Source organism: Panthera tigris, chromosome D1 (genome assembly GCF_018350195.1).
Source record: "Panthera tigris isolate Pti1 chromosome D1, P.tigris_Pti1_mat1.1, whole genome shotgun sequence".
In the NCBI taxonomy this organism is placed as follows: Eukaryota; Metazoa; Chordata; class Mammalia; order Carnivora; family Felidae; genus Panthera; species Panthera tigris.
Window position 1 is genome coordinate 58,567,450 of NC_056669.1, and position 27,181 is coordinate 58,594,630.

Genomic DNA, 27,181 nt, shown 5'->3' on the forward strand with positions numbered 1-27,181 from the left:
TCACCTGCCACCTCTGAGGCACTGTGCCATGCCTGAGTTCAAATCGTGTGTATTAGCCTGGCTGCCATGCATGACAGAATAGCACAGACTGGGGAACTTAAACAACAAAAGTTTATTTTCTCACAGTTCTGGAGACTGGAAGTCTAAGGTCAAGGAGCCGTCAGTGTTAGTTTCTGGTGAGACCCCTCTTCCTGGTAGATGGCTACCTCCTCACTGTGTCCTCATGCGACTTTTCCTCTGTGCGCATGTAGAAAGAGAGTGAGCTATCTGGCATCCCTTCCTCTTTCTGTAAAGGAACCAATCTTACCAGGTTAGAGCCCCACTCTTAAGACATTATTTAACCTTAATTACCTCCCTCAAGGCCCTGTCTCCAGATGCAGTCACACTGGGGGACCACAGTTCGGTCCATAACATTCTGGGTCCACCACTGGGTCACTGTGTGACCTGGGCAAATCGCTTGACCTCTCTGTGCCTTGGTTTCTTCCTCTGTAAGACCACGACAGTCTTTGTAAAGCCCTTACCTGACACGGTATGCAGTAATTGCTCTGTCAACACTAATGCCATCATGCCTCTGTCATCATTTCTTTTACCCTTAGCTCAGATCTCTTCTCCCCCAGGGACTTCCTCCTGAGCTCCACCTGTATGTCCAACAGTTTTGTGGATTCCTCCTCAACTCCCTGTACCTCCCAGGCCCGTATCTCCACCCATGGGAATGTCTGCCTCTCCTGCTCAGCCCTGGGGACACCCGTCACAACCCCTGTCTTGCCCCCATCACTCTTTCACCTTTGTCTGGCGCCTCGCCTCTGTCCCTCCCATTTTGTCCCAGGCCAGGGGGGCCTCTGGCAGTGGCTGTGGTGCTTCCTCATCCATTAGCTGATTGTCTACGACTGCCTGCAGGGCCTTTTCTTTTTGTTGAAAGCCAATTTTTTTTTTTAAACGTTTATTTATTTTTGGGACAGAGAGAGACAGAGCATGAACTGGGGAGGGGCAGAGAGAGAGGGAGACACAAAATCGGAAGCAGGCTCCAGGCTCTGAGCCATCAGCCCAGAGCCTGATGCGGGGCTCGAACTCACGGACCGCGAGATCGTGACCTGAGCTGAAGTCGGACGCTCAACCGACTGAGCCACCCAAGCGCCCCGAAAGCCAATTTTTTATTTGTTTATTTCTTGCATTTGAAGTTCTCTTTGATGACATCATTGGCCTGAGATTCTTTGTTGTCATCCTTAACTACCATGCAACCGTGACCAGCCACCTTCCAGCGTTTTCCAGAAGCCTGCCTATTCACCTACTTTCTTGTTGTCATCAACCTTAATTAGGTTGATTTGGTGTTCGGCACCAAGGGCCTCCACCCTCCTGACATATGTAGGCTGAGACAGTTGGACGTAAGAACACAAAGACAGGCTTAGTGCTTAGCTAAGGCCTTGGCAGCTTGCAGATTCCACATCTTAGGCCTTTGTGGATGAGCATGGTCTTCAGCCCCTCTTGTAAAGCAGCATTATAGCCTGTCACACCTCTGACAGCGATGCCTTTTTTGGCCATGGTGGTGGGTGATGAGGGTAGCCGAATCTTGAATGCATACATATGTGGTGTGGTGGCAGCAGGGAAATAAAAAACCAGAGGAAGACACCTCTGTATCCTCTCATACTGAAGGTGAAACCTCCACCCCACTGAAACTCTCCACTGCATCTCTGTTGTCCTCTGGGTGCACTTTGCCCTCTTCTGCCTGGCACAGGCTTGTCCCTGTATGTCTCCCAACCTCTTGTCTGCACGTCTGCCCATCCTGCCTGCAGGTCCATCCCTGTGGATGGCCCTGTGTGCCATCCCACCCCTTTGCACATGCTGTTCCCTTTGTCTAGAACTCCTTTCTGCCTCCTCTGGCTAAGCCCTTTTCATCTGTCACGTCTTAGCTCGGGCATTATTTTTTCCCCGGCAGCCTTTTCTAGTCTCTGGGTGGGGCAGAGGCAACTCTGGGCTCCCCCAGCTCCCGTGTATATCTCAGGTTCATAGTGTCCTTGCTTGTGTCCATGCCCACCTTCCCCACAGACCCAGGATGCCTCCCTCTTCTGGTTATGAGTGCTCAATGCCTTGTTCCCGCCACTGCCCCCCCCCCAAGGCTGTGCCTCCTCATGCTGCCTGAAAATCTCTCTGAGCCCTTTCCCACCAGCCCCCACCCCCCACTCCTGTGTCCCTAGCTTCTCGGCCGAATCGGAACTAGAGAAGGAGCAGTGGCTGGAGGCCATGCAGGGAGCCATTGCCGAGGCCCTGTCTACCTTGGAGGTGGCCGAGCGCATCTGGGCTGTGGCCCCCAACAGGTTCTGTGCCGACTGCGGGGCTGCCCAGCCTGACTGGGCCTCCATCAACCTCTGTGTCGTCATCTGCAAGCGCTGTGCAGGTGTGTGGGGCTGGGGCACCAGGCTGAAGCATGACAGGGCTGGTGTGTTGGGATGATAGGTGGCCCGTCTGGCTGGAGGGGCTGGACCCAAGACGGTATTCAGATCGTTGTTGATGAAGTTGTACCTGTATGCCAGGCCTTTCCCACTGTGATTAGCCCTCAGTCCTGAGATTGTAAGGCAGGGGTTAACTGCTCATGCCATGGCTAAGGACACTGAGGCACAGAGAGGGGAAATGGCTTGTTCAGGGTGGCCTGTCAAGTAAGTGTGGATTTGAGCCCAGGCCTGTTGGGGTCCAGCACCCTGTCACATCAGAGAAGTGGAAAGAAGAGACAGGAGGAGCTGGCAGGCCGTTGCAGGCAGTGGGAGGAGCTAGTGTTTCATCTGGAGGTGATGGGAGGCAGGAGTGGGAGGGAAATGGTCAGATTGTGCCTCAGACTCTGGCTGGTGGGTGGAATCCGAGTTGGAAAGGTGAGACTGGAGACCAGCGGGGAGGCTGTTAATGGATCCATTAGAGAGAAGAACAGGCTAAGGGCTGGTCTGTGGAAGCGATGGAGAGCACTTGAGAGATGTGCAGGATCTGCAGGGTAAAGGTCTCAGGGACAGATCAGATGAGGAGGGTGAGAAAGAAAGCCTGGAGCCTAAGATTGATTCATCTGTTGAACCGGCATTTACTGGGGGGGGGGGGGGGGGGGGTCTCTGGTATGCCAGACACTGTGAGGTATTGGGGATTTGGCCCTCCTGGGAGCTGATGGTGCCCAGGTGGCAGCTTTGGGCAGCTTGAGATGGGGATCTGGGGCGCGGGGTACAGTTCTGGGGAAGGCGCTGAGCTCAGTAAGAAGCCCTGAAGCCTGTGGGACATCTAGGGCAAAGGTCCAGGAGGCCTTGGGCTGTGAGGTCTGGGTGCAGGAAAGAAATGACTCGATTTAGAAAGGTGTCAGCTCACGGAGGCATATGGGTGACTGGAGTGGAAGAGGTGCTCCATGAGAGGTTGCAGAGGGCGTGAGGCTGAAGCCAGAACCAGGCAGTGCTAGGCACTCCTAGAGCCCCAGCCTCCTCCCTACCCCGGGGGTCCTTTGTGGGACCTATAGCTGAGCAAGGCTGCATTCCCTCCAGCCCCAACTCCCCCTGCCCTCTCATTCCACAGAGATTTACTAAGTGCTCACTATGTGCTAGACTTTATTCTAGGCACAGAGGCTAGACCCTAAAGCTGACAGTCAAGGTTCCTGCTCTCAGGCAGCTTACATTCTGTTGGGGAGAGGCAGAAAATACATACATGAACCAATAAAAACATCAGGTAATAAAGTGCTAGGCAGAGAATGTGTCTGTCAGGAAGCCCTCTCTGAAGAGATGACATGTCAGCTGAGATCTGGATGGGAGGAGGGAGCAGACCCTGGGGAGATGGGGGAAGAGAATCCAAGCAGAAAGAACTGTGAGTGCAAAGGCCCTGAGGCAGGAATGAGGTTGGTTGATAGGAAGAGGGAAGAGAGTATGGCCCAGGGGGATTGGGGTTGGGGGAAATTCTGAGATGAAGTTGAAGAAGCAGGTAGGGAATTCGTATCTAATTCTGGGGAGCCATTGGAGGGTCTAAAGCAGGGATTTGTTGTAAGCAGATTTGCTTTTTAAAGAGATCACTCTGGGGGCACCTGGCTGGCTCAGTTTGTGTGTGGCTCTTGATCTGGGAGGAGGAGGAGGGGGGTGGGAGAGTCATGAGTTCAAGCCCCATGTTGGGCATAGAGCTTACTTAAAAAAAAAAAAAAAGATCAAAAACATCACTCTGGCTGGGCTGTGCAGAGTGGCCTGTGGGGGGTGACGGGGGGGGGCGGGGGCACTGCTGCAGGAGCCCAGGTGACTTTACAGGGCTCAGTTCTGTGGTGCCAAGAGCAGGGGGATGCGTGGCTGGTTTCCAGAGTGGTGTGTGAGTGACCTCTCCCTGTCTGCCCTTGATGGGCTCTATGGGGAGGCAAGGATGGGGGGAAGGTTAGTGCTTATATGAAGGAGAGAGCCCTAAAGACCCATGACCCTGAGTCTAGCCCTCTGTCTATAGGGGAGCACCGTGGCCTAGGCGCTGGGGTCTCCAAGGTGCGGAGCCTGAAGATGGACAGGAAGGTGTGGACGGAAACACTCATTGAGGTGGGGAGGCCTTGCCCGCCGCCTACATTTGGGGTCAGCTCCACTCAGCTACTGCCTGGGTCTCCCCCATCTCACAGACCCCGGCACCCTGGAGCTAGAAGAGACCTTGGGGATCATCTAGTGGGTGGGGATTTTGGAAAAGTTGATTTTTGGCAAAGTCAGCAAACTGGCCAGTGAGCTAAGAATGTTTCTACAGTTTTAAAGGGTTGTAAAAAAAAAAAAAAAAAAAGGAACATGCCACAGAAACTGTCCTGCAGAGCCTAAAATGTTGTTTCATCTTCACTCACGTGTGCCAGTGGGTGTGAGTATGTACGTTTGGGGGCATGCTTACATGTGCATATGTGCCTGTGTACTTGGGGTTCCCAGGTACTGACACGTGTGGTGGTCACAGAGGAGAACCGTGCAACGGGAGGCTGACCACACGGGCCTACCTGACAGCCCCAGCCACGCTTCAGTTTGGGTGTCACATCTCCTGTGAGTTAGGGTTAGAATACCCAGGTTAAACATGAGGACACTGAGGCTCAGGGAGAGAAAATGACTTGCCCGAAGTCACAGAGTAAGTCGGTGGTGGTGGAGCCTGTTTCTGCTTTATTCTCTTCTGTGACCCAGCACCCCACACAGGGCCTGACAAGGAGGCAGGGTGGGGGGCCCAGGAAATGGCTGTGGAATGAATGATCAGCAGGATGAAGGGATTAATAAACTAGTCCCCTGGTTACTGGATTCTTGCATCTGCCCCCCAGCATTAGCCCCTGCTCCTCCTCCCCTGAGCCCAGAGAGGAATGTCAAGGACAGGAGAGGTTTCCAAAATCCCTACCCACTCCATTGGCTAACAGGTCAGCCGCCGCCCCCAACCCGTGACCCTTGCCCAGGCTGTGATAGCCTCAGGAATACAGAGTTCCAGATGTGGGACTGGGTGGGGGAAATAGTAAGGCCCCCAACCAGTCACCAGGCCTGGGGCGTCTACCTGGCAGACTGCCTCTCATCCTGTCGTTGAGCTGAGGGACTAGGCTTGGGCTCACAGCCACCAGCAGGCCAGGCTGCCCCTCAGCTTCCCCGATTGGAAAGTGGGTAGGTGGTCTGGCTCTCCCAGCCCCTTGCCTGACAACCTCAAAGATTTTATAAGAACGGGCCTCTGGACATAGTCTGCCTCTCTAACCTCTTGCCCAAACCCACAGCTCTTCTTACAGCTGGGCAATGGCCCTGGGAACCGCTTCTGGGCAGCCAATGTACCCCCCAGTGAGGCTCTGCAGCCCAGCAGCAGCCCCAGTGCCCGGCGGCGCCACCTGGAGGCCAAATACCGTGAGGGCAAGTACCGCCGCTATCACCCGCTCTTTGGCAACCAGGAGGAACTGGACAAGGTCAGGGCACTGGGCCTCTGGGGCTCCTGGAGACCACCCACTTTCTTTCTGCTCCCCTCATTGCTCTCTGTGTTTCAACTCATCTTTTGCATCAGCTCAGAGCGATGAGCTTGGTATATAGGGAAACTGAGACCCAGAGGGCAGAAGGACCCTGCCTAAGCCACAGGGAGAGTTGGAGCAAAGCAAGGAGGAGTCAGGCCTGACCCTTGGGCCAAGGCCACATCCCCAGCATCTGTCTGCCTCCCTCCCCTCTTGATTCCTCTGTCTCCCGAACCGTCCTGCTCCTTGTGAATCCTGCCAAAAGGAGTGAACTTGATGGGGATGCTATTTCCTGCCAGGCTCATGAAAAACAGCTGGCTGCTCTGACCCACCCCCCCATCCACACCCCACTCAAGATGAGGCCCCACATGGGCCCCAGGCCCTGACAGGCTGGGAGCCAAGCCCCGGGCCCTGGTCTGGCTCAGCCTGAGTGGGAGGTAGCCTGCTCCGAGGCAGGGGGATGCCACTGTGACCTCTGATTGGCCTTCAGCCCCTCCCCCAAAGCAGCCCCACCCAGGAAGGCTCAGTCTAGCTAGAAGCCCAGTGGGAGCCAGACCTCCACCTCCCAGGAACCCAGGCGTCCAGCCCCCAGCCCAGCCCAGTCTAGCCCGCCAGCTAGGAGGGGCAGCAACTCCCATTGGTTGAGAGGGCTGGGCAGGCAGTGAGGAATTCAAATGTGGGAGGAATTAGCTACAAAGCACCCCGCTCTGCCCTTCCACAAGGCAGAGGGAGCTTGAGATCCTCTAGAGAACAGGCTTGGCGGCTGACTGGATCCCAGGGGCTGCCAGCAGGGGTGAGCCCTGGGCCACTCGGATCCCCAGCCTCTGCAGGGCAGCCCCTACCTACCCTCCTAACCCCTTGGCCTTTCTCTTCCTCCCCCTTTCCTCTTTGGCTTTCTTCCTGCCTCTTTTCTCTTTCAACCTGAGGATGGGCCCCCAGACTTGGGTGACTCCTTCACTCCCTTCCTCTCTTCCCCCAGGCCCCCTTTCCCGCTGTCCCCCCACTCTGACTTAGGCTGACCCTCCCCTCCCTCTTCCTCCCTCCTCCCAGGCTCTGTGTGCTGCAGTCACTACCACAGACCTGGCTGAGACCCAAGCTCTCCTGGGCTGTGGGGCTGGAGTCAACTGCTTCTCAGGGGACCCTGAGGCCCCCACGCCCCTGGCTCTTGCCGAGCAGGCAGGGCAGGCGCTGCAGATGGAATTCCTACGGAACAACCGGACCACGGGTGAGTGGCTGATGGGACTGTCCACCTCGAGGGATGGGGCCTCCCTGCTGCCACCGTCTGGCCTTTTGAGAGGGGTGCTGGGTGGGGGTCGCCAGAAGCGGTATATCACCCTGTGGGGTTAGATATGCGTACCACGTGGGCTGTGATAGCAGCTCCTCGAGGGGCCCTACAACAGCGTGTGACTTGGGGTCTGTTTGGGTTTGCATGTCAGTGTACATTTGTGCATCTGGCTTCCCCCTCGTACGTGTGTCCCTTTGTGTCTGTCTCTGCATCTCTTTCTGGATTTGTGGGTCCCGCCCAGACCTGCACCAGGGCCTTCTGCCTGCCACCGTCTGGGCATCTCTGAGCTGCTGCAGATCTGTGTTTCCTCACACCTGGGGGTGTCGAGGGCTTTGGAGTTTGTGTGTGTACAGAGTAGCTGAGTTGCTGTGTGGGGGTTGCATTTCTCTATGTGCGAGTGGCCCACAATGGCAGCCCTGTCTGCTGCTTTGTCTGGGTGGGGCTCTGTCACAGACTGGGGTTGGGGCCCATTTGGCTATCACTCTCCGGGTGAGTGAGGAGGGGATGGCGGGGGTGAGCCCTGCCGGTCATGGCCCAGGGCTGGCCTCTGGGGCCATATCCCAGGACTGAGGGTGGAGCTCAGCGGCCAGAGCTCGGCTCATGGCCACGGGTGGGTGGGGTGTGCTGGGCTGGAGCAAGCCCAGGTGTCCAGGGAGGCACAGGAGACCACCCAGCTGGCTTGAGCTTTGGGACCGCTGGGAGCAGGACTGGAGCCGGGCTGCTTCCTTAGGCTTTGCATTGTCTGGGACAGACCTCCTTCTGGGGATTGTTAGTGAGTTTGCCAAGACCCCTCATTCTAGTGTGCTATCCCTGTGCCTCAACAGAGAGAGTGGGGTGGGTTGGGCTGGGGAGTTGGGGGGCTTCCTGGCAGGGAAGGTACTAGAGCTGGGCCTTGGAACTAGGGTGGAATTTGCACAAGCGGGAGGAGGTGGAGAATGACTTGGGCAAAGCCCTGGATGTGGCACTGAGACCCTGAAGGTGATAGAGGACTGGTGGCTTGAATGTAAGCTCGGATGCTCGACCCAGGCAGGGGCGAGGAGAGACACCCTGGGATGGTGAGCATGAGCAGCCGTTCCTCACCATACACCCCACCTCCCAACACCTTCCCTAAAGAGGTGCCTCGGCTGGATTCAGCGAAGCCTCTGGAAAAGCACTACTCAGTTGTCTTGCCGACTGTGAGCCACAATGGCTTCCTCTACAAGACTGCTTCTGCCGCCAAGCTGCTGCAGGACCGCCGTGCCCGGGAAGGTGGGTGCTTGGCCAGACCCCGTTCTTGCCATGGTGTTCTGGCATGGTGGCCGGGCCAGAGAAGCCAGGGCTGTCTGCACTGGTGACCAAGGAGGGTGCCAAGTATACTCTGGCAGAGTCACCCTAGAGGGCTTCCAGGATGTGGTCTCTAGTACATAGTAGATGCTTAATAAATGGGCTGATAGGGGTGGGAGGGGGCCTGGCACTGCGGAGCAAGTCACTGCTAGAGTGCCTTTAGGCTATAAAAGCCTTGATTGAGCGCCTGCTGGGTGCTGGGCCTCTGATAGTTAGAGCCAGACAGAGCTAAGCTCAGAGCTCCGCCCCTTCGTCCTCTCTGCCTTCCATTTGCTCCCCAGCTCTGAGTACAATCCGCAGTCCTTCCCATATCCCACAAGGACCTGCCAGTCAGCCCTCCCACCCTGTGACTTCTGACCCCACTCCCCTCACTCACTCTGCTCCAGCTTTACTGGCCTCCTTGCTGTTTCTCAGACATGTCTATTTACTTCCACCAGGGCCTTTACATTTGCTCTGCCCCTGCCCAAAATGATTTTCGCCAAAATATCTGCACGATCAGTCCCTCACTTCAGTCGGATCTCTGTTTATTTTATTTTATTTTTAATGTTTTAATGTTTATTTATGTTTGAGAAAGAGAAAGCAAGAGTGGAAGGAGCAGAAAGAGGGAGACAGATTCCAAAGCAGGGGCTCCACGCTGACAGCAGTGAGCCCAATGAGGGGCTAGGACTCGCCAACCGTGAGATCATGACCTGAGCTGAAGTCAGAGGTTTAACTGACTGAGCCACCCAGGTGCCCTGAGTCAGGTCTCTGTTTAAATGTTACTCCTTAGAGGGAGGCCTGGGTGACTCAGTCAGTTAAGCGTCCATCTTTGGCTCAGGTCACGGTCTCACAGTTCATGAGTTTGAGCCCCATACTGGGCTCTCTGCTGTCAGCGTGGAGCCCACTTCGGATCCTCTGTTTCCCTCTCGTTCTGCCCCTTCCCTGTTCACCCACACGCACGTGCGCTCTCTCACTCTCTCTCCCTCAAATAAACAAACATTAAAAAAGAAATGTTACTCCTTAGAGACTTCATCCATAACCATTTTACCCAAATTAGCATGCTCTATTTACTTTTACCCTAACTTCATGCCACTTATCTGACGTTAATTTGTCTGCGTATAGATGTATCTATTGATTCTCTGTGCCACACTAGAATATAAGCTCCTCTCAGCCACCACTGTAGCCCCAGCACCTAGAACAGCTCCTAGCACAGTGGGCACTTGGCAGACATCACAGGATGAAGAGTGACCGAGGCAGGGCTGCTGCTTCTGGAGGGCCCCAGCCTGGGGGGCAGACTCTGGGACACACTGCCCTCAGAGGGCAGATGGCATATCCTCGCAGATAGGACAAGAGACAGTGTCTGCTTTGGGAACATTATTGAGACCATTGCTCCCTGCGTCCCTCAGCACACCCCTGTGACACCCTCTAATACCCAAACAGATTTCTTTGGAACTCTGTGCTGTTCACCACCTCACTGCCCCTGGGGCACTGCCCCTTGTCTACCTCCTTCTGCCTGATAATGTCATTTATGTAACTGCTTGAGTCATCCTTTTTGCCCTGGATGCCAGGAAGCTCTGAGCCAATATGAAGCTCAATGCTATGAACTATATAAGCCTGCATGGCCTTGACATTCTGTTCTTTCTCCTGCCTTTCCTGGTCCAGATCCCCATTTCTGTTCCTTTATGGGATCTTGTCAGTTTTCTCAGTGCCATTATAGGAGGAAACATAGAGCAATGTGTGTCACTGGCAGGGGAGGGTGGGAGCATGGGGTGGGCACGGAAACTTTCTGTGACATATGGGCTGTTCTTAAAGGATGGAGGGTGTGGGTGGAGGAAACAAGGTGAGCAAAAGTGGGAAGGGCGAGGTATATGCCCAGAAGTGGTTGGAGAGGAGGGTAGGGGCAGACCCAGCAGGGCCTTGAATGCCAGTCTGAGGTGTATAGAATAAGGGGAGCATGGCAAAGTTTTGAGCACGGGAAGGACGGAGTCTGGTTTTACTTAGATCACTTTTGAATCTTGGAAGAAACAAGTCGAGGCACCAATGAAGAAGTCACTGCAGTGGTTCAGGGGAGAGGCGTGGGCTGGGCTGGGGCGGCAGGCTGCAGGGAGGAGGATGGAATCAGGGGAACTTGTGAGTTAGAACGAAGAGGACATGAGTCAGGTGGGAGTTGGGGCCCAGGGAGGATACAGAAGGGGTTTTCAGGGGAGGGCAGGGGCTCCCTCATGGCTCCCCTGCCCACCTTCTTCCCAGAGTTCAGCCGACGCTGGTGTGTCCTTAGCGACGGGGTCCTGAGCTACTATGAGAGTGAGCGGGCAGTGACCCCCAATGGCGAGATTCGGGCCAGTGAGATTGTGTGCCTGGCAGTGCCCCCTCCTGACACCCACGGGTGAGTATCCCTGGGGCAGAATCACAGACTCTTATTGCTGTGAGATCCAAGCCCCCATTCAGGAGATAGGGAAACAGGCCCAGAGAGGGTCAGAACCTTCCCAGGGTCACAGAGCAAACCCTGTGGGTCTCCGGAGGCCCCAGTTTAGGACTTTCCCATCCCTTCTTATAGGGCCAGGGAAAGGGCAGGGGGCAGGGGATGGCGGCAAGGCTGGGCAGGGTGGGTCATGGCTGGGTTGAGTGGGCCTGAATCCTGACCTGTGTATCTACAGCTTTGAGCACACCTTTGAGGTGTACACGGAGGGAGAGCGGCTGTACCTGTTTGGTCTGGAGAGTGCAGAGCTGGCTCGTGAGTGGGTCAAGTGCATTGCTAAGGTGGGCCTGAGTTAGTGGACAGGTGTGGGAAGTCTGACAGGGGCTGGGGTGGGATCTCCCGGCTGATCCCGTGTACCCCATCTCTCCTGCCTCATGAATGGAGGGAGCAGACATAGGGCAGGCTTCTGGGGCCAAGAGCCAGATATGTCAGCATCTGCAGCCCCCTAGGGGGGACGTCAAGAGACCGGTCTCAACCATGTGGAAGAAGGGCTGTGAGCTTTGCACTCCACAGGTGCTCAATACAATAATGTATAACAGCCATGTTAGGATAGATAGTGCTGACTCCAGGAAGAGTGAGCATCTTGTTCAGGAGCAAAGAGGCAGGGAGGCTGCAGAGCTCTGTCCTGGGGACTAGAGCCAGGTGCCCTCTGGGTCCCCCTGTGCTGTGAGGGCCTGTGACTCTTATTTACTCAGTCGCTGATCAGTCATCTGTGAGCCTCCTTGACGGTTAGTCCTCTGAGCTCTGGGAACCCAGATGAACCAGTCTTGGTCCTGACTCTTCAATAGCTCCTTTGCTGATGGGGGAGACAGCTGGGTCCCTGACAGCAAGAATACTGTGGTCAGTGCCGCAATAGAGGGCAGAAAAGGGGCATCCCTGAAGGTGTCTGGGAACATTTTCCTGAGGAGGGAACATGAGAATGCGTATGAGTGGGGCATGATACCTGAGTTTATTTACTGTGCTAGGTCCTGCCCAGGGGAAGAGAGGAGGCAGCAAGGTGGGAAATGGGTATATGCCTACAAGCCAAAGAGCCTGGGGCAAGGGGTGGGGGAGGGGGGAGGCCGGCATTGCTGTTGGCTGATGCGGTCTCTTTGGCCACCTCCCCTTTTCCTCTGGCCTCCCCATCAGGCGTTCATACCTCCCCTGGCTGAAGATCTGCTGGTCCGGGATTTTGAGCGGCTTGGGCGCCTACCCTACAAAGCTGGCCTGAGCCTACAGCGGGCCCAGGAGGGCTGGTTCTCCCTCACTGGCTCCGAGCTCCGTGCTGTCTTCCCAGAGGGGCCCTGCGAGGAGCCGCTCCAACTTCGGAAACTGCAGGAGCTTTGTGCGTGGACCTAGACCTGGGCCCCCAACTTCCAGGGCACCCTATCCTGGGCTCCCAGGCCCCCAGCCCTTCCCTGGAAGTCTGAACTCTACCCTGGCCTGGCCAGAAGGAGCCAGCCTGCCCTCTTATGTCCTCTCCTGCCCTTGGGGTGTATCTCAGCGACTCCATGTATTGGTGGGTGGGTCCCAGGGATGTATGTGCCCAGAGAACCTCAGGAGGGAGTCGGTTGGGGACCATGAACAAGGCCTTACCTCGACCGGCCCCTCCACAGCCGTCCAAGGGGACAGCGAGAACCAAGTGCTGGTGCTGGTGGAGCGAAGGAGGTGAGCCCTGGCCTCCCTGGGGGGCTCTGAGAAGCCCGCGGCAGTCTGACAGGCTTGGGAGGGGTAGGGCAGGGGTAGGCTCCCAAGTGACTGACTATCCCCCCCCCCACACACCCAGGACGCTGTACATCCAGGGGGAGCGGCGGCTGGACTTCACAGGCTGGCTGGGGGCCATCCAGAAAGCAGCGGCCAGCTCTGGGGACACGCTGTCGGAGCAGCAGCTTGGAGACTCAGATATCCCAGTGATCGTCTACCGCTGTATAGACTACATCACGCAGTGTGGTGAGCCCCGCCCCTGTAACACAGGCCCCACCCAGGGAGGCTGACCTCTTGCCTCTCCCCCACCACCGGCCAAACCCCGCCTTCCCAGGATCCCTCTGACCTTAGCTGCGAGGCCCCGCCCCCCGGCTCAGTGCCACCCCCTCTGCAGGCCTGACTTCTGAGGGCATCTACCGCAAGTGTGGGCAGACATCAAAGACTCAGCGGCTGCTGGAGAGTCTGCGGCAGGACGCTCGGTCTGTGCGCCTCAAGGAGGGCGAGCAGCATGTAGACGATGTCTCCTCAGCACTCAAGCGCTTCCTGCGAGACCTGCCCGATGGTCTCTTCACTCGCGCCCAGCGCCTAGCCTGGCTAGAGGCCTCAGGTGGGCCCTGTAGTCCTTGCCAGCCTGAGACCCAGGCTAGTGCTGCTGACTTGTCCACTCCTATCTCCAAATTCCCACCCCTCCCCTTCCCATCCAATGAGGCATGCCCCAGGGGATAAGCCCCCACCCCCCCCCCCCATCTCCCTTACTCCCTCTGCTTCTCCTTCCCTTGTCACTCTATACAGGAAGTGCTATTCACCTAGGAGGAAAGGCAGAGCAGCCAGAAGGGTGGGACAGGGGAGGTGGTTATGGGGGGCCTCCTGACCTGATCTATTTCCCCCCCACCCAGAGATTGAGGATGAGGAGGAGAAAGTCTCCAGATACAGAGAGCTCTTGGCACATCTGCCCCCAGTCAACCGAGCCACAGTGAAGGCCCTTATCAGCCACCTGTACTGGTGAGGAACATTATTATTGTATTGCTCTGGGGGATTGGGGTGGAAAAGATTCTTCTACTCCTTCCTGGCTGACTGCCCTCCCCACAGAACCAGGTAGGCCTGGGAACTGAATGTGGACTTTTGATGTGCCCTGATCTTGGACCCTTTGTCTCCCAACTTACTTCCTGCAGGGTGGGAGAATAGAGGTGGTTTTACCTGGGACCCAGGGGACCTTGGCCAGATATCCCAGCTTCCCAGCTCTGTTCCTCCCCCAGGACCTACGGCATGGCCAGAAAGACTATTCCCATCTCCCCATAACTGGTGGTTCACTCTGACCAGGACTTTCCCTGGCCTCCCTCCAGGAGCCAGTTGTGGACCTGCCTGAAATTGGGAAGGTGAAGTGGGGAGGTTCTGGGCTGGACTATTCACTTAGGGCTCTGTCTTCCCCTGTCCAGCGTCCAGTGCTTCTCAGACACAAACCAGATGAACACGCACAACCTGGCTATTGTGTTTGGACCCACGCTCTTCCAGACAGATGGGCAGGACTACAAGGCAGGCCGTGTGGTAGAAGACCTCATCGGCCACTATGTGGTGGTGTTTAGCGTGCGTCCCCCGCCAGTGGGCAGTGGAGGGCAGGGACGGGCCCCTTGGGTGGCAGTGATCATCTGTCCCTGTGTCTTTCTCCTCCCAGGTGGATGAGGAAGAGCTGAGGAAGCAGCGGGAAGAGATCACTGCCATTGTGAAGATGCGTGTGGCTGGCACTGCCAGCGGGACCCAGGTGAAAGACTGGGCCTGGGGTAGGGTGCTCGGGATAGCTGCCTGCGCCCACTTTCCCCGCCTCTAGCTGAGCCCTGTCTTTTCACAGCATGCCGGTGACTTCATCTGCACAGTGTACCTGGAGGAGAAGAAGGCGGAAACCGAGCAGCATATCAAGGTGAGAGCTAAGGACCTAGGAGCCAGAGGACCAGAGAAGTCAGGCTGGGCCAGGCACAGGCTCAGGTGACCAGGGAAGCAGGGCTTCTATCCCAAGGGGAGCCCTGGTTTGGAACCTGTGTCTGGCTAGTGCCAGGGCCTGTCTCTTTGCTTCCTCCCCAGACAGTGGTCATCGGGACCACTTAGAGACACCCTCCTAGTATCCCAGGACCCGAAAGGTGGGCTCGGCCCCTGGATCACAGCAAGGTTGTGGGAGAGCAGGGGCAAAAACAGGGTAGGCTGACCTCTTCCTCCTTGACCACTGCAGATCCCAGCAGCCATGACAGCCGAGGAGCTCACCCTAGAGATCCTGGATCGCAGGAATGTGGGCATCAGGGAGAGGGACTACTGGACCTGCTTTGAGGTCAATGAGAGGGAGGAGGCAGGTAGGTGGCCACCAGGATTTGTGCAGGGTATGGTGTGGCCTGTACTTGTCTGAGCTGCTGCCCCAGTCTGTCCTCCCCTACCCCACAGCGTGGCAACAGTGGTGGTCAAGGGAGTCTTGGATGATAGATGCTGCTTCCACACTGTCACCTCCATGATGGTGGTGGTGGCATGGTGGGGGGCCGGGGGGAGTCAAGGTGATGGCTATAATGTGGCTGATGGGAAGGAGGTTGATGTTATCAACTGTGACAGTGCTTTCTCAGTGTCAGTGAGAATGGTGTTCTTGCGAGGGTGGCGATGCTGAATTTGATAATGGGATTGATGGTGAAGGGGGCAGTAGGTGGTGATGACCGTGCAAGAGGGGTCAGGCAGGGTGGGGGGGGGGGGGGGTGGTGTTTGTAAGGGTGGTTGTGACGGTGTTGTGAGAGAACCTTGGTGGTAAAGACAGTGATAAAGGCATTTTAGGATGAAGGGTGGTCTTAATGGCAGTGGACAATGAGGGTGTATCTGTCCATTTGTTTTACTGTTATTTGTTGAGTGCCAGACACACAGCCCCTCCCCTTCATGGGGGTAAGTCTCGCATGGAATAGACATTAATCCTGTGGCCACAGCAATAAACATACAACCGAGGCTGTGATAACTGCCTTGAGTGGCCACTAGAGCTTGTAACAGGGTCTCTGGCTACAGAGTCCCTACACTAGGAGGTGAAGAGTAGGAGTTGCTTGGTGAAGGGGGAGAAAAGCGTCTCCAGGCAGTGGGAGTGGCACAGGCAGAGGCCCTGTGGTGACCATGGACATCACCCTTTTGAGGAGCTAGAGATAAGGGCAGTGAGGGGGCTGTGTCACGGGGTGGGACTGAAGACAGAGGCAGAGGCGGCCACCCAGCCCGACAACAACGCAAGGCCCCTGAAGGGCTAGTGACTGGGAGTTTGGAGAGGTTGCTACTTGCCGCTGGGTAGGGAGAGGTGAGGAGGGGAATGAGAGCACATGCAGGAGACCCCTCGGAGGGCCACGGTATTAGTCCAAGGACAGATGGTAACAGGGGCCAGCGTGGCAACGATGATGGACAGAAGTAAAGAGATTTAACATATGGAGGGAAGAGGGGGAGGAAGCTGTGTTTCTGGCTTGAATGGCTCGGCAGGTGGTGTTTTCCCCAACGAGGACACGGGAAAGATCACTGGCTTCGGTTGGAACAGCTTTGGTCCCAGCCAGTTGTGTCAGACCTGAAGCTTGAGCGTGGAAAGGGTAGTCCTGATGGTGATGTGTTGTGGCGCTGGTAGGTGGCGGGAGTGGTGCTCACGGACGTGTAGGTGATATGTGGGTGTGCCAGCCCTCGGTCCCTCAGTAACAGCGGGTGTGACCTCCCCCCAGAGCGCCCCCTGCACTTTGCGGAGAAGGTGCTGCCCATCCTGCACGGCCTGGGCACGGACAGCTACCTGGTGGTGAAGAAGCACCAGTCCATGGAGGCCATGCTGCTGTACCTGGGTAGGTGGTGTGCCTGGGTGGGTGGCGCCTGCAGGGCTGGACAGGCTGGTGGGTCCTTCCATTTGAAGCCCAGGCAGGAGCAGCTCGGGCAGAGGGTGCCATGTGGGCAGGCCTCTTTGGTGGCTGGGGCAGGCTGGGGCAGTTTCCTTCATCCTGGGATGCTCCCCTGGGTGTCTGTATCCATGGGCAGGGGGTTGGTGCAGCCCACGCCCACTCCGGTCTTCCCCCAGCCAGCCACGTAGGCGACACCAAGCACGGCATGATGAAGTTCCGTGAGGACCGTAGCCTCCTGGGCCTGGGCCTGCCCTCAGGTGGCTTTCACGACCGATACTTCATCCTCAACAGCAGCTGCCTGCGGCTCTACAAGGAGGTCCGGGTAAGTGCCCCAGGGGGTCGTGCCCTGCAATGAGCATCTGTACCCAAGTGTGCTCACACACCCATTCACAAACATTCGCCAGTGTCTGCCAGTGGGAGCAACCCCATCGCGGGGTCTTGGGGTGGCACAGTGGTGGAGGAGAGCTATAGACTCTCAGGAATCTTCTGCTGTGGCCCTCGGTGGCCGCTCTTCTGTGTCCTGTAGCCCCACTAGGCGCTAGTCTCTGGTGCCATCACGTCAGGCTCATGCTGTCTCACCTGTGCCTGTGCTTTGTCACGGCACCCACAAGAACATGCTATGTGGTGACAGCCCCCGCCGTGGCCCATGCACATCTTGTCACTTCACAGGTTGTACCTCCTCCATGCCCACTCTGTCCACATGCCAGGTGGCCTCCCAGGTCTTGGCACCCTGCCCCCAACATCTTCTGCACATACCTGCCACATCCCACCATGCACCACCACACACATTGTCCTGGCTCTGGACCCGGACCTCCTTCTTCCATAACTCTGATCCTCTATCAAACAGAGCCAGAGGCCATGGAGCGGGGCCCCTGAGACCGTGAGTAGCTGTGGGCCAACTGCTAGCTGCCTTACACCACCTGGGGGCCAAGTGAGCCTAGCGGGAGCCTGGGGACACAGCCAGAGCTCTTCGCTACCTTCAGGCATGGTTCCCTGCCCTCTTGCCTATCAGCACTGGCTCCCGTCTTTGGGCTTGTGTCCTGGGCTCCTGTCCTTCATCCCCACCCATGAAGAGGTGGTCCTTCATGGGTGGGGAGTCCTTTTCCCAAGAAGGTTGAGCCCCCATCAGTGTGATGCTTTACAGTTTTCCAAAAGACTAGGTGTGGAGGCTGTGGAGCCAGTATCAGAGGCCCCTAGGTTTGAATTAGAGCTCTGACCCTCATCTCCTGCCACCCCTGGAGCCATCCTTGTCCCAACCATGGAGAGAGTTTCAAGACTGTCAGAATGCCCATGCTACTACCCTGATCCTAAAATGCTGGGGTGAGACTAAATGGGCTTGTGGTATAGTTCACCTGTGGTAGGAGTTCCCGCTCAGCCTCCCTGGCTGGTTGCCAATCCTTACATGCACACTTCTGGGAGAGGGGAGCTTCTCCACTCCTCCCTTGGGACTGCCCTATCCCTAGAGGGATAGTTTTGCCGGGAGAAGGCCCTTGCTCAAGTTCAGCTGAGAACATGCCACCTGGGATGCCCCTGTGGGTTCCAGCGATGCCTTAGGGGCCACAGAGCATAGATGCGCTGTAGTAATGGGCAGCAGAAATGTATTTCCAATCCAAGGGTCTAACCGGATCTCCCATAGCTATTCCCACCAGTGATTCCAGCCCTTCCTGTCCCTTGCCTCTCCTGAGGACACTGGGCAGGCCTAGGTGTCATGGAGGGAGCAGAGCAGATAGACCAGGATCCTCACCTCCCTCTCTTTGCACATTATACCTCTACTAACGCAGCCTGGGCTCCTACAGATCCTCGTAGGCAGTGCCTCCTCTTCTCTTTTGCCTCCCTCTATGATTACTTACTTCTGGGCCTGTTCACCCCTCCACTCAGTCTCCCTTGGTTCTGGGATGTTATTTCCCTGATGCCCTCCTTATGATGGTACTTGGAGCGGAGCAAGACCATCATTGTGGGCAGAGAGGAAGGAGGGTGGCTGAGGCACCTGAAAAAGCAGCTGCTGATCCCTTAGCATGGAGGGGAAATGGCACGAGAACTAGAGAAAGGAAAAAGATCTAATGTTTAAGTGAGCCAGGTTTGGTGCCCAGCCCTCCACATACTAGGACATGTCCTCCCACTAGCGTCCTCCAGAGGAGGGATATTATCCCCATTTCACAGGTGAGAAAACAGGCTTTGACTGCCTTGCCTAAGGCCATCTCTAGGTAGCCCCATCAGAGCTCGAGCTCTTTATTCCTTGAAGTACAGGAAACAGGGACTCTTTGGCGGAGCTGATCAGTGCTGCTGTCTGAATGGCAGCCACACCTCTGCCCTGACAGTAGCCCCAGGAGGGTGTGGTTTGGCTACTGAGGTGTTGGTAATTCCAGCATTTGCTATTTTATGGAGGAACAGAACAGAATATTTGAAATTGGGACAACACCCAGCAATTCAGGATATGCGAATACCCAGGCCAAGGCCTGGGCATCTTCCATTGTTAAAGACCTTGAAGCACCTGGGAAAGGCACATTGTAGAACAGTCTTGGCTCCAGCAGAGGTCTTTGAGTATCAAGGGGTGAATTTTATTCTTTCCAGTGACCTCATACCTCAGCAATGCTGGAAACATGAGTTCTTTGATTAGAAACGAAGTCCTGCGTTGTCTGATGTAACCCTCGCTCCCCAAATCTCCCCCTCAACCTTCCTGTCTCAGCCATACTCCTGTCACACACGTGCTGCGCATACACCACACACACCAGAGCCTGAGGGAGTGGAGGCCTGAGGATTGTTTTTTCGAATGTTCAGGGAGCCACAGCCTGGTTTGAATTCCTTGATTCCCACAATTCTCTCCACGCCCTGACTGGAACCGTTGTTTCTGTCACACCCACGAGCCTGTTCCTTCCACTGTCAACTCATCTACCCCTTGCTTCTAGTTCTCCCTCCCTGGCACCCACAGCTCAACTTCCTCCGAGCCCTCAGCCTGCTTTCCATTCCCTCAGCCTGCTGCCTTCCATACTTGCAACATGGTTTTTCCCCACGTCGTTTCTTCTGTCGTGCCCAGAGCCTGCTGTTTTCATGTCTACAGCCTAATTTCTTTTGCAACCTCTGTCTCAAGTCTTTCCATCTCCACTACCTGGTTCCTTCCACCCTGCAGTCTGACTTCTTCAGCACTCTCATCCTTGCTTCTTTCCTGCTGGCTTGGAGGTTTCTTTCTTGTATTTGCCCACCCCTTATTTACAGCCTGGTTTCTGACCCCACTGCCCGGTTTCCTCCCTGTCCACAGCCCAGTTTCTTCCAGGCCCCCTTGGGCACTTGGTCCTCAGGGAGGATCAGGGCAAAAGCAAGGTGAAAGGTCTCTAGTACGCCCTCTTAAACCACATTCCCTATGACAGCACCCAAGTCTCCACTTATCTAGGCAGCTCATCCTTTTGCAGCCTCACAGGGAGTCTACCAATCCCTGAAACTTTCCATCTCCCTGTCCATCCCTTAGTCCCTTCTTTTTTTTCCTGCTAAGGAGCCATGCCTGGGGGTGGCTAGGAGTAATGGTGGGAATAGGGTGGAGGTGGCTCAAACTTTGACCCCCAGTTTTGGTTGTAAGTGAGTCCCCCTCCCCTACCATCCATCCTGGTGCCCTACTGGTGCCAGGAGCCTGGTGGGGGCAGGGCTTCGAGCAGGTGGCTCCCAGAACAGAAGAAAGGCTCATTAGCTTGACTTCCAATTAGCCTTTACCTTGGGGGTTATTGCTCCCATACCTCTGCCTCGGAGCCAGCCTGTTCCTTCCAACCCCAGACCCATATGCAGAGGTGGGGGCCAGAGGTGAGCATGTCAGTGATCTGGTGCCCCTCCCCAGTACATCGGTCTCTTGCTTCCTGACCTAGACCACTGGAAAGTTCTTCCTTTGGTCTACCAAACAGCAGTTCTGCTTCAGCTTGAGTCATTAGCCTTCCCCTCGTGGAACCAAAGAGCTAGTAATTGCTGACCCCACAGGTCTTCTGTTCACACGGTCAACCCTGGAGCCTCCGTGGGGTGGAGAGGGGCGAGGAATCTATAACCGGAGACAAACAGACCCAAGCAGCCAACCGAGGCTCTCAGATCATACACGCTCATTCAGTTTGGTGCCAGAGGGCGAGGTGCGGACTTCTCCCTCCATAGACAATCTGATTCAGCTGATGCTACAAGTCAGTTCTCCAGTTTGTAGGGCAGCAGGAAGGGACTGAAAATCACTCCCTGGTTGTCCTGCTGGAACGGCTGCCTCGGGGACTGAGGGTTGACTGTCTGATGCTGCTGCAGGGATTGAAGCCTGGGGGGAGTGGGGCGGTTAGTTGGGCTGGATTGTGAACAGGAAGGGCTTTGTCAGGAGGTTCCCTGTGCTGGGATGCAAATGAGGGCTGGGAAGAGGGAGGAGAGAGGTACCCAGTCACCCCAATTCCCGCCCTGACCGACTGAAGTGTCATCCCTCTGCCTGCCCCCACCCCAGAGTCACCGGCCTGAGAAGGAGTGGCCCGTCAGGAGTCTCAAAGTCTACCTGGGAGTGAAGAAGAAACTCCGGCCACCCACCTGGTTAGCCGGGGCTGGGGCCTGGGAGAGCTCAGAACAGATTGGGGTGGGGGGGGTGGGGTTGCGGCACAGTGGGGGCTTTGAACTTGACAGGGGTTGATACCATGGTTCTGAAGGTGTGGTCTCCCAGACCAGCAGCCTCAGCATTACCTGGAAACATGTTAGCAGCCCACATCTTGGTCCCACCCCAGACCTGCTGAGTCACGGATCCTAGGGGGTGGGGCCCGCAGTCTGTATGGTAACAAGCCATTTAGGCGACTCTGATGTTTGCTCATGTTTGAGAACCACTGGCCTTGATTGAAATCCTGTCACTGACTACCTCAGGGATCTTCCTGTGCCTCACTTCCCACATGTGTAGAATGTGGAAAATAATGGTGCACCTGTTTCAAAGGGTGGTTGTGGTATGCTTTTAAGTGGAAAAGTGATGCATAGCCACTATTATTGTTGTTAATTACAGCCACCAGACTTGGTTTTCTGACTTTCTCCTCTCATCTGCTGGCTGTGCCTAGCTGTCTCTCAGAGACTAGGGCAGGCCCGGGTGGGGTGGCATGGGTATAGGGAGCCAAGGGCCTGGGAGGCTGGTGTGAGCTGTGAGAGGAAGAGGCTGTGGCCAGAATGTGCCGTGCTTGCAAGAAGGCCCTGAACTGTGCCCCTCGGCTCTGGCCCAGGCTTCTGGGCTCCGTCCCGGGCACCTGGGCTGGGAGGCCTCTGTGGGCTGGCAAGTGACTCCATCTGCCCCTCCTCTGCAGCTGGGGCTTCACAGTGGTGCACGAGACAGAGAAACATGAGAAGCAGCAGTGGTGAGTAAGGGCCCTGGCCTGAGACCCCAGGTTGGGAGAGATGGTTGCATGTTCCCTTTGGTTGGGTCCCTTTATTGTCCATATATGCACCCTGCCTGGAGAGCCAGGCGGGCTGCTCAGCCTTGGCAGTGTCCAGATCCGTGCCCTGCCCCGCAGGTACCTCTGCTGTGAGACACAGATGGAGCTCCGGGAGTGGTTTGCCACCTTCCTCTTTGTGCAGGTACCAGCTCAGGGTGGGGTCCCGTGAGGCTTCCATTATGGAGAATGGGTATGTTTGCTTCTTCACTACATAGGGCATCAATTGCATCAAGGAGATTTTGAGTTGCTTTTAATTCTTTTCTTCACTCAGCAAACCCTCCCTAGAGTCCACTTTGGTGCAACCCCAAGCCAGGCATGCTAGAGACAGAGTGCAGACCCCTGCCCTCAGGCACTCCCCATGTAGAAAGGAAAACAGACCTTGAAGTTGCCTGTTAAATAGCCCAATGTGGTCAGTGTATGGAGATAGAGAAAAGCCCAGGGACCCTACCCGCTGGAGGTGGTGCATGTGGAGGGAAGGCAGCAGGGAGGGGGTGTCATAGGAGCTGAGTCTGAGGATGAGGAAGCCTTCATCAAGCAAAGGCAGTTGGAGGTGGGGGGGCGGGGGCAGGTCGGGGAGGCTTCTAGGCAGAAGGAACAGTTTATTGAAAGGCATGGCAACAGAACCACAGATTGCCCAGTGGGGTGTAAAGAGAAGCCAGGAGTACCAGAAGCTGACACTGGAGATTCAGGAGCCAGATCTGAAAGAGCCTTGAAGGCCATGCCAAGGGAGCTGAACTTGACCTAGTCAGCAGTTTTCAGGGAGAGTTTTAAGCAAGAAAGTGGTGTGCAAGTTTGCGTCTGAGAGGGCTCGTTCTAGATGTAGCGTGCAGGGGAGGACAGGCTGAAGGAGTGAGGTGGCTGCCGCAGTGGGCCAGGTGGGAACAGGCTAGGAGGGGCTTGGAGCCAGAGCAGGGCTGGGGTGAGGGGTTGGGAGTGGGAGGGGTTGGACTTAAGCCACAGATTTTAAACGAGAGCTCAGAATTGTTTAGGGAAAAGGCTGACAGAACTGTGCCAGGGCTGTGGGCTGAGTTCTTTTAGCCCTGAGCTTCCTGGTAGTCAAGCCTAAAGGGAAACAGGCAGATTCTATAGTTTTGTTGGTTCCTGGTGAAAGAAAGCACACACATGTTCCTCTAGAACTGTTTTCTTGGTGCTGCATTCTTGGAGCAGTTTGTTTGTGGACCTGGAGGTGGGGGTTGTTGAGTAACATAACTGGCTGGGTTCTGCCAGGGATACAGTCATGTTCTCCTAACAGCTGCTTCTCATATCGACTGGGATCAAAGCTGAGAGGGTCACCTCAGATCATAGCTGGAGGCGTTTCTGGGAAGGGTGGGTGGATCTGGAGCTGAGTGTCTGGGTGAGCTGAGTGTCCTCCTCTTCCCCTGCTCCCCAGCATGACGGCCTGGTGTGGCCCTCGGAGCCCTCCCGTGTATCCCGGGCAGTGCCTGAGGTCCGGCTGGGCAGTGTTTCGTTGATCCCTCTGCGCGGCAGTGAGAACGAAATGCGAAGGAGTGTGGCCGCCTTTGCTGCGGACCCCCTTTCTGTGAGTAGTTTTCCATCCCTATGGGCAGAGCCCTGGGACCTGGCTGCTGCCCGCCTCCCACCTGACTCACCCGATTGCCCCCTGGCCCCCTCCCTCCAGCCTCCTAGCAGTCCTGACGGGCTCTTTTGGTTCATGTAGCTCTCAGGAGCCCCCTCTCTACCTGGCCCTGGGGACCCCGGCTGACCTGAGCACTCCCAAGCCAGCACTACAGAGCAGCTGCAGAAGCTTCAGCAGGGCCGCTGGTCCCTGTGAACCTTCACAAAGTGCTTATGGAATCTGGGCTTCTGTACCTTCCCACAGCTCCTCCGCAACGTCTGAGCGCAGAAGCCAGCCCCTGGCTCTGAGACTCTGCCGCCCTGAAGCCTTCCTGTTCAGACACCCTCGTGCCCTGCGTGCCTGGTGTGAACCAGCAGGGGATGCATGAGGAAGCCGCACCCCACATCCCACATCCTGGTTGCAGCATGGGGTTCCCTCGCCAGGAAGTGGGGGGCAGCAGGGTCTGCCTGAGGAGGACCCCTCATCTGTTGTCTGGGTGCTTCTCCTGGCCTGGCCTGCTCCCCCCTCCAGGGTCACCCACCCTGAGTTTGAGGGGTTGGAGAGGTGGGATGTGCATTGTTCAGAAACTCTGGAGGACCACCATCCTTGCAGAGGCTCGAAGCCCTGGGGCCCCCGCTGGAAGGGAGCCCACCCTCTTGTCACAAACTCCAGAACAGCAAAAAGTGGATGCTCTAAAGGAACACTCAGCTGGGATAGGGAGGGAGCTCTTGGGTAAGTTTCTCTATAGCCTAGAACTGGGGCTGGGGGACTTTAGGAGCCTCCTCTGGTCTAGGCTGACTGGGAGGGCCCAGGCTGCCTGGTGCCCCTTCCCCACTTTGGGGGCCTTTTGATAATATAAATATATCTGTATATTTTATCCTACGGTGCTGAAGCTTGTGATTGGTTGGGGGTTTCAGGTGTTCCAGTGTAGGAGGGGACAGGAGTTCAGGAGGCCCAGAGGTGAGTGCCTAGTACCCTGAAGTTGGGGGGGCGTGGGCCCTGTTCTTTCCAGGCTCTGAGCTGTTTAGTCACTCCCTCCTGCCCCAGGCAGAGCCCCGGCCCAGCTCCATGCCACCCCAGTGCATGCCTGTGCAGTCAGGGTGGGGAATACCGGTCCTGACCCTGGCCAGGACAGACCCCAGCTGGACCGAGCTCCTTTCCCTGCTGTAGTCTAGAGTCTGGGCCGGGGCCTGGGTGTGGCATGTGAGTGACCCAGGGCAGCCCCTCACCAGCCCCTCTGAAACACGAGGTCACAAAGTCACAGGAGCTTTATTAAATTAGGAAGAAGAGCCTCGGGTGTCCCTTTATCCCTGTGCATGTCCCTCCGGAGGAGGGCCCTGCCTTGCACCAGGAAGCTGTCCTCACTGGGCACTGCCTGGTTGTCTCCTCCAGGAAGACAAGGCCCTGGCAAGTGGGGGAGATAACGAGCTGTTCAGAGACCTATTTGGGACTCCCTGGGAAGGTGCCAGACACCACATTCCTGCCTCTGCCTGGAGCCTCATTAACGGCCTCTCTCCAGGGGCCCGGCAGGCAGACAGGCTGACCTCCCAGCCTTAGCTTCAGCCAGTGGGGCTGGGCAAACAGGGTGGAGATGGGTCACATGATCTCTGATTCATGTGATCCAGCCCTGGGGAGGCCTGTGTATATGGATGGGGTCTTGGGGTCCTGGATTCCAGGTTCCTTGTTCCTGTGTCTTGAGAAGGGGAGGTGGATGCCAGACTGGAATGGGTTTTCTGGTCAGTTTCACAGGCTGGGGCTAAGCCCCTGGAGTCTCCCACTCTTATCCTGCCCTAACCGGGCTGCTCCAGGCCAGGCTGACAGATTGAATGACCATTCTGCCTGCCTGCAGCTAGGCCAAGACTGTTGTCCAAGTGCTCACGGGCTGGAATTCTTCCCAGGATCTGACTTCAGACTGACCAGCTAGTTTTGAGGTGCAGAGAGAGGGTGGGTGAGACTTAGAAGTGCCCCATGCTAGGCTGCCAGTGTCACTGACAGGCTCAGGGACTGGCTGCAGTGACTGAATTGGGCCACCAGGGGGCAGCCGTGGATAGCTCAATGTGGCTGGTCCCAGGACAGGTTCTGGAGGTCCCAGGACAGGTTCTGGGGGCCCCAGTGTGGCGGTGCTGACCCAGACCTTGCTCTCTTGAAGTGTGGGGTGGAACCTTTAACCCCAAGACTAGTGATATTCTGGAAGGCAGCACAGTGCTTTGGACTCCCAAGATCTAGGAGCCAGGAGGAGAGAATAGCTCTTTTCCAAGTACCCACTGTGGGTCAGCACCTGTGCTCTATGCACTGTCTCCTCCTGGCAGAGGAAGAAAGGCTCAGAGAGGTGAGCCAACTTGCCCGAGGGCCCATAACTCTCCTGAATCAGGGCTGGGGTCCATTTCTACTATCCCACTTTGTAGGGGAGAGGGGTGTCTCCCTCTTCCACACCCCTCCTGACTTCAGCTCTGCTCTCTCCACTTGGCATGTCCAACTCTGCTCTCTCCACTTGGTATGTCCCCTGGGGAAGGGGATCTGTACTGTCAGGAGTTAATGATAGCTTAAAGTGCTAACCCTTGGGATCAGGGATAGCATCCCAACAGGAGCCTTCAGGCCTGAACTTTAATGCATTGTGGCAATGACAGCAGTGTGATGGGTGGGTTATGCCAGGAGGCTCTGCTGGTTGTGGCCACAAGGATTCCTAGAAATGGGGCTTCTTGGGACCTTGAGTGGTTTTTTCACATATTATTTGAGGCTGGGCGGGGGATGTAGGGTAGATGTGTGAAGAGCCCAGAGCTGGACCTGCTGAAAAGTAGGGAGCAACTCTTGGAGAGGCAGGAGGCTTTCTTTGAGGTTCCCCAAAGCTGGGCCTGAAAGGTGGAAGCCTTGCCAGGTGCACATGGTTGGGAGGGGTGCAAGTTGGTGTGAGGGTAGGTTGAGATGCTGGGAGAAGAGGACTGGGTGACCCAAGTCTGGGTCTGATTGCAGGGGACCACAGTGAGCCCTGGGAGAGAAGGCTGTGGCAAGTCAGCCTGGGTGGTGAGGGCTTTGTAGATGGAGAGTAGGGACAGAACGGGGGAAGGGCTGGGAGATGGGATGGGATATGGGATGCCATCTCCTTCCTGTTCAACTTGCCCACCCTGAAAAGTGTTCAGCAGCCTTCGAGGGCCTCTGGACCTCAGGAGATCCCCAGGCTCTGCAGGAAATCAATGGGACTGGGAAGGAGCCCTGCCTCCTCCCTACTTCCCCCAGATCTTGGGGGCGGGGGGACCTGGAGCTAAGGCCTTCTCTTCTGGCCTCAAGCTCTGGTGGCTCCTGAGCCCCCTGCCCACAGCTTGCTGTTTTGGAAAAGCATGGGTGTGGATGCCAGCTGGGCAGATGCCGACACTCCCATCTATGAGCTCTGGAGCTTTGGCTGAGTTCCTGAGGTCTCTGATCCTCACTGTTCTCATCTGCTTTGGAGATATTAATAGTACCTACTAATGGGAGGATTAAATGAGCTAGTAAGTGTGAAGTACCTAACACTGTCCCCTGATAATCCCCTTCTCAAACATGTCTGGGGAGACCTAGCATCCAGAGTCTTCAGGCCCCATATATATATATTTTTTAATTTTTTTTAAACGTTTATTTATTTTTGAGAGAGAAGGGCAGGGGCGGGGGGCGGGGACGGG

The 27,181-nt window shown here is 56.3% G+C and overlaps 1 protein-coding gene and 1 pseudogene across 1 annotated transcript in view; one reads left to right on the forward strand and one right to left on the reverse strand.

Annotated features, from left to right (window-relative positions):
• The window catches only part of ARAP1 (ArfGAP with RhoGAP domain, ankyrin repeat and PH domain 1), a 43,829-nt gene extending 17,573 nt beyond the window's left edge, over positions 1-26,256 (forward strand). Inside the window, 23 exon segments of the mRNA XM_042958323.1 lie at positions 2,193-2,392; positions 4,438-4,523; positions 5,699-5,881; positions 6,971-7,145; positions 8,319-8,453; positions 10,758-10,893; positions 11,165-11,267; positions 12,115-12,310; positions 12,582-12,633; positions 12,752-12,915; positions 13,064-13,276; positions 13,566-13,671; positions 14,106-14,253; positions 14,342-14,428; positions 14,516-14,584; positions 14,891-15,008; positions 16,377-16,490; positions 16,721-16,866; positions 20,995-21,077; positions 21,824-21,874; positions 22,031-22,094; positions 23,343-23,492; positions 23,793-26,256. Coding sequence (XP_042814257.1) covers positions 2,193-2,392; positions 4,438-4,523; positions 5,699-5,881; positions 6,971-7,145; positions 8,319-8,453; positions 10,758-10,893; positions 11,165-11,267; positions 12,115-12,310; positions 12,582-12,633; positions 12,752-12,915; positions 13,064-13,276; positions 13,566-13,671; positions 14,106-14,253; positions 14,342-14,428; positions 14,516-14,584; positions 14,891-15,008; positions 16,377-16,490; positions 16,721-16,866; positions 20,995-21,077; positions 21,824-21,874; positions 22,031-22,094; positions 23,343-23,492; positions 23,793-23,810 — 2,797 coding nt within the window. The 3' untranslated portion in view covers positions 23,811-26,256.
• LOC102967879 lies at positions 1,104-2,183 on the reverse strand (annotated as a pseudogene).
• Positions 26,257-27,181: the final 925 nt, after the last annotated feature.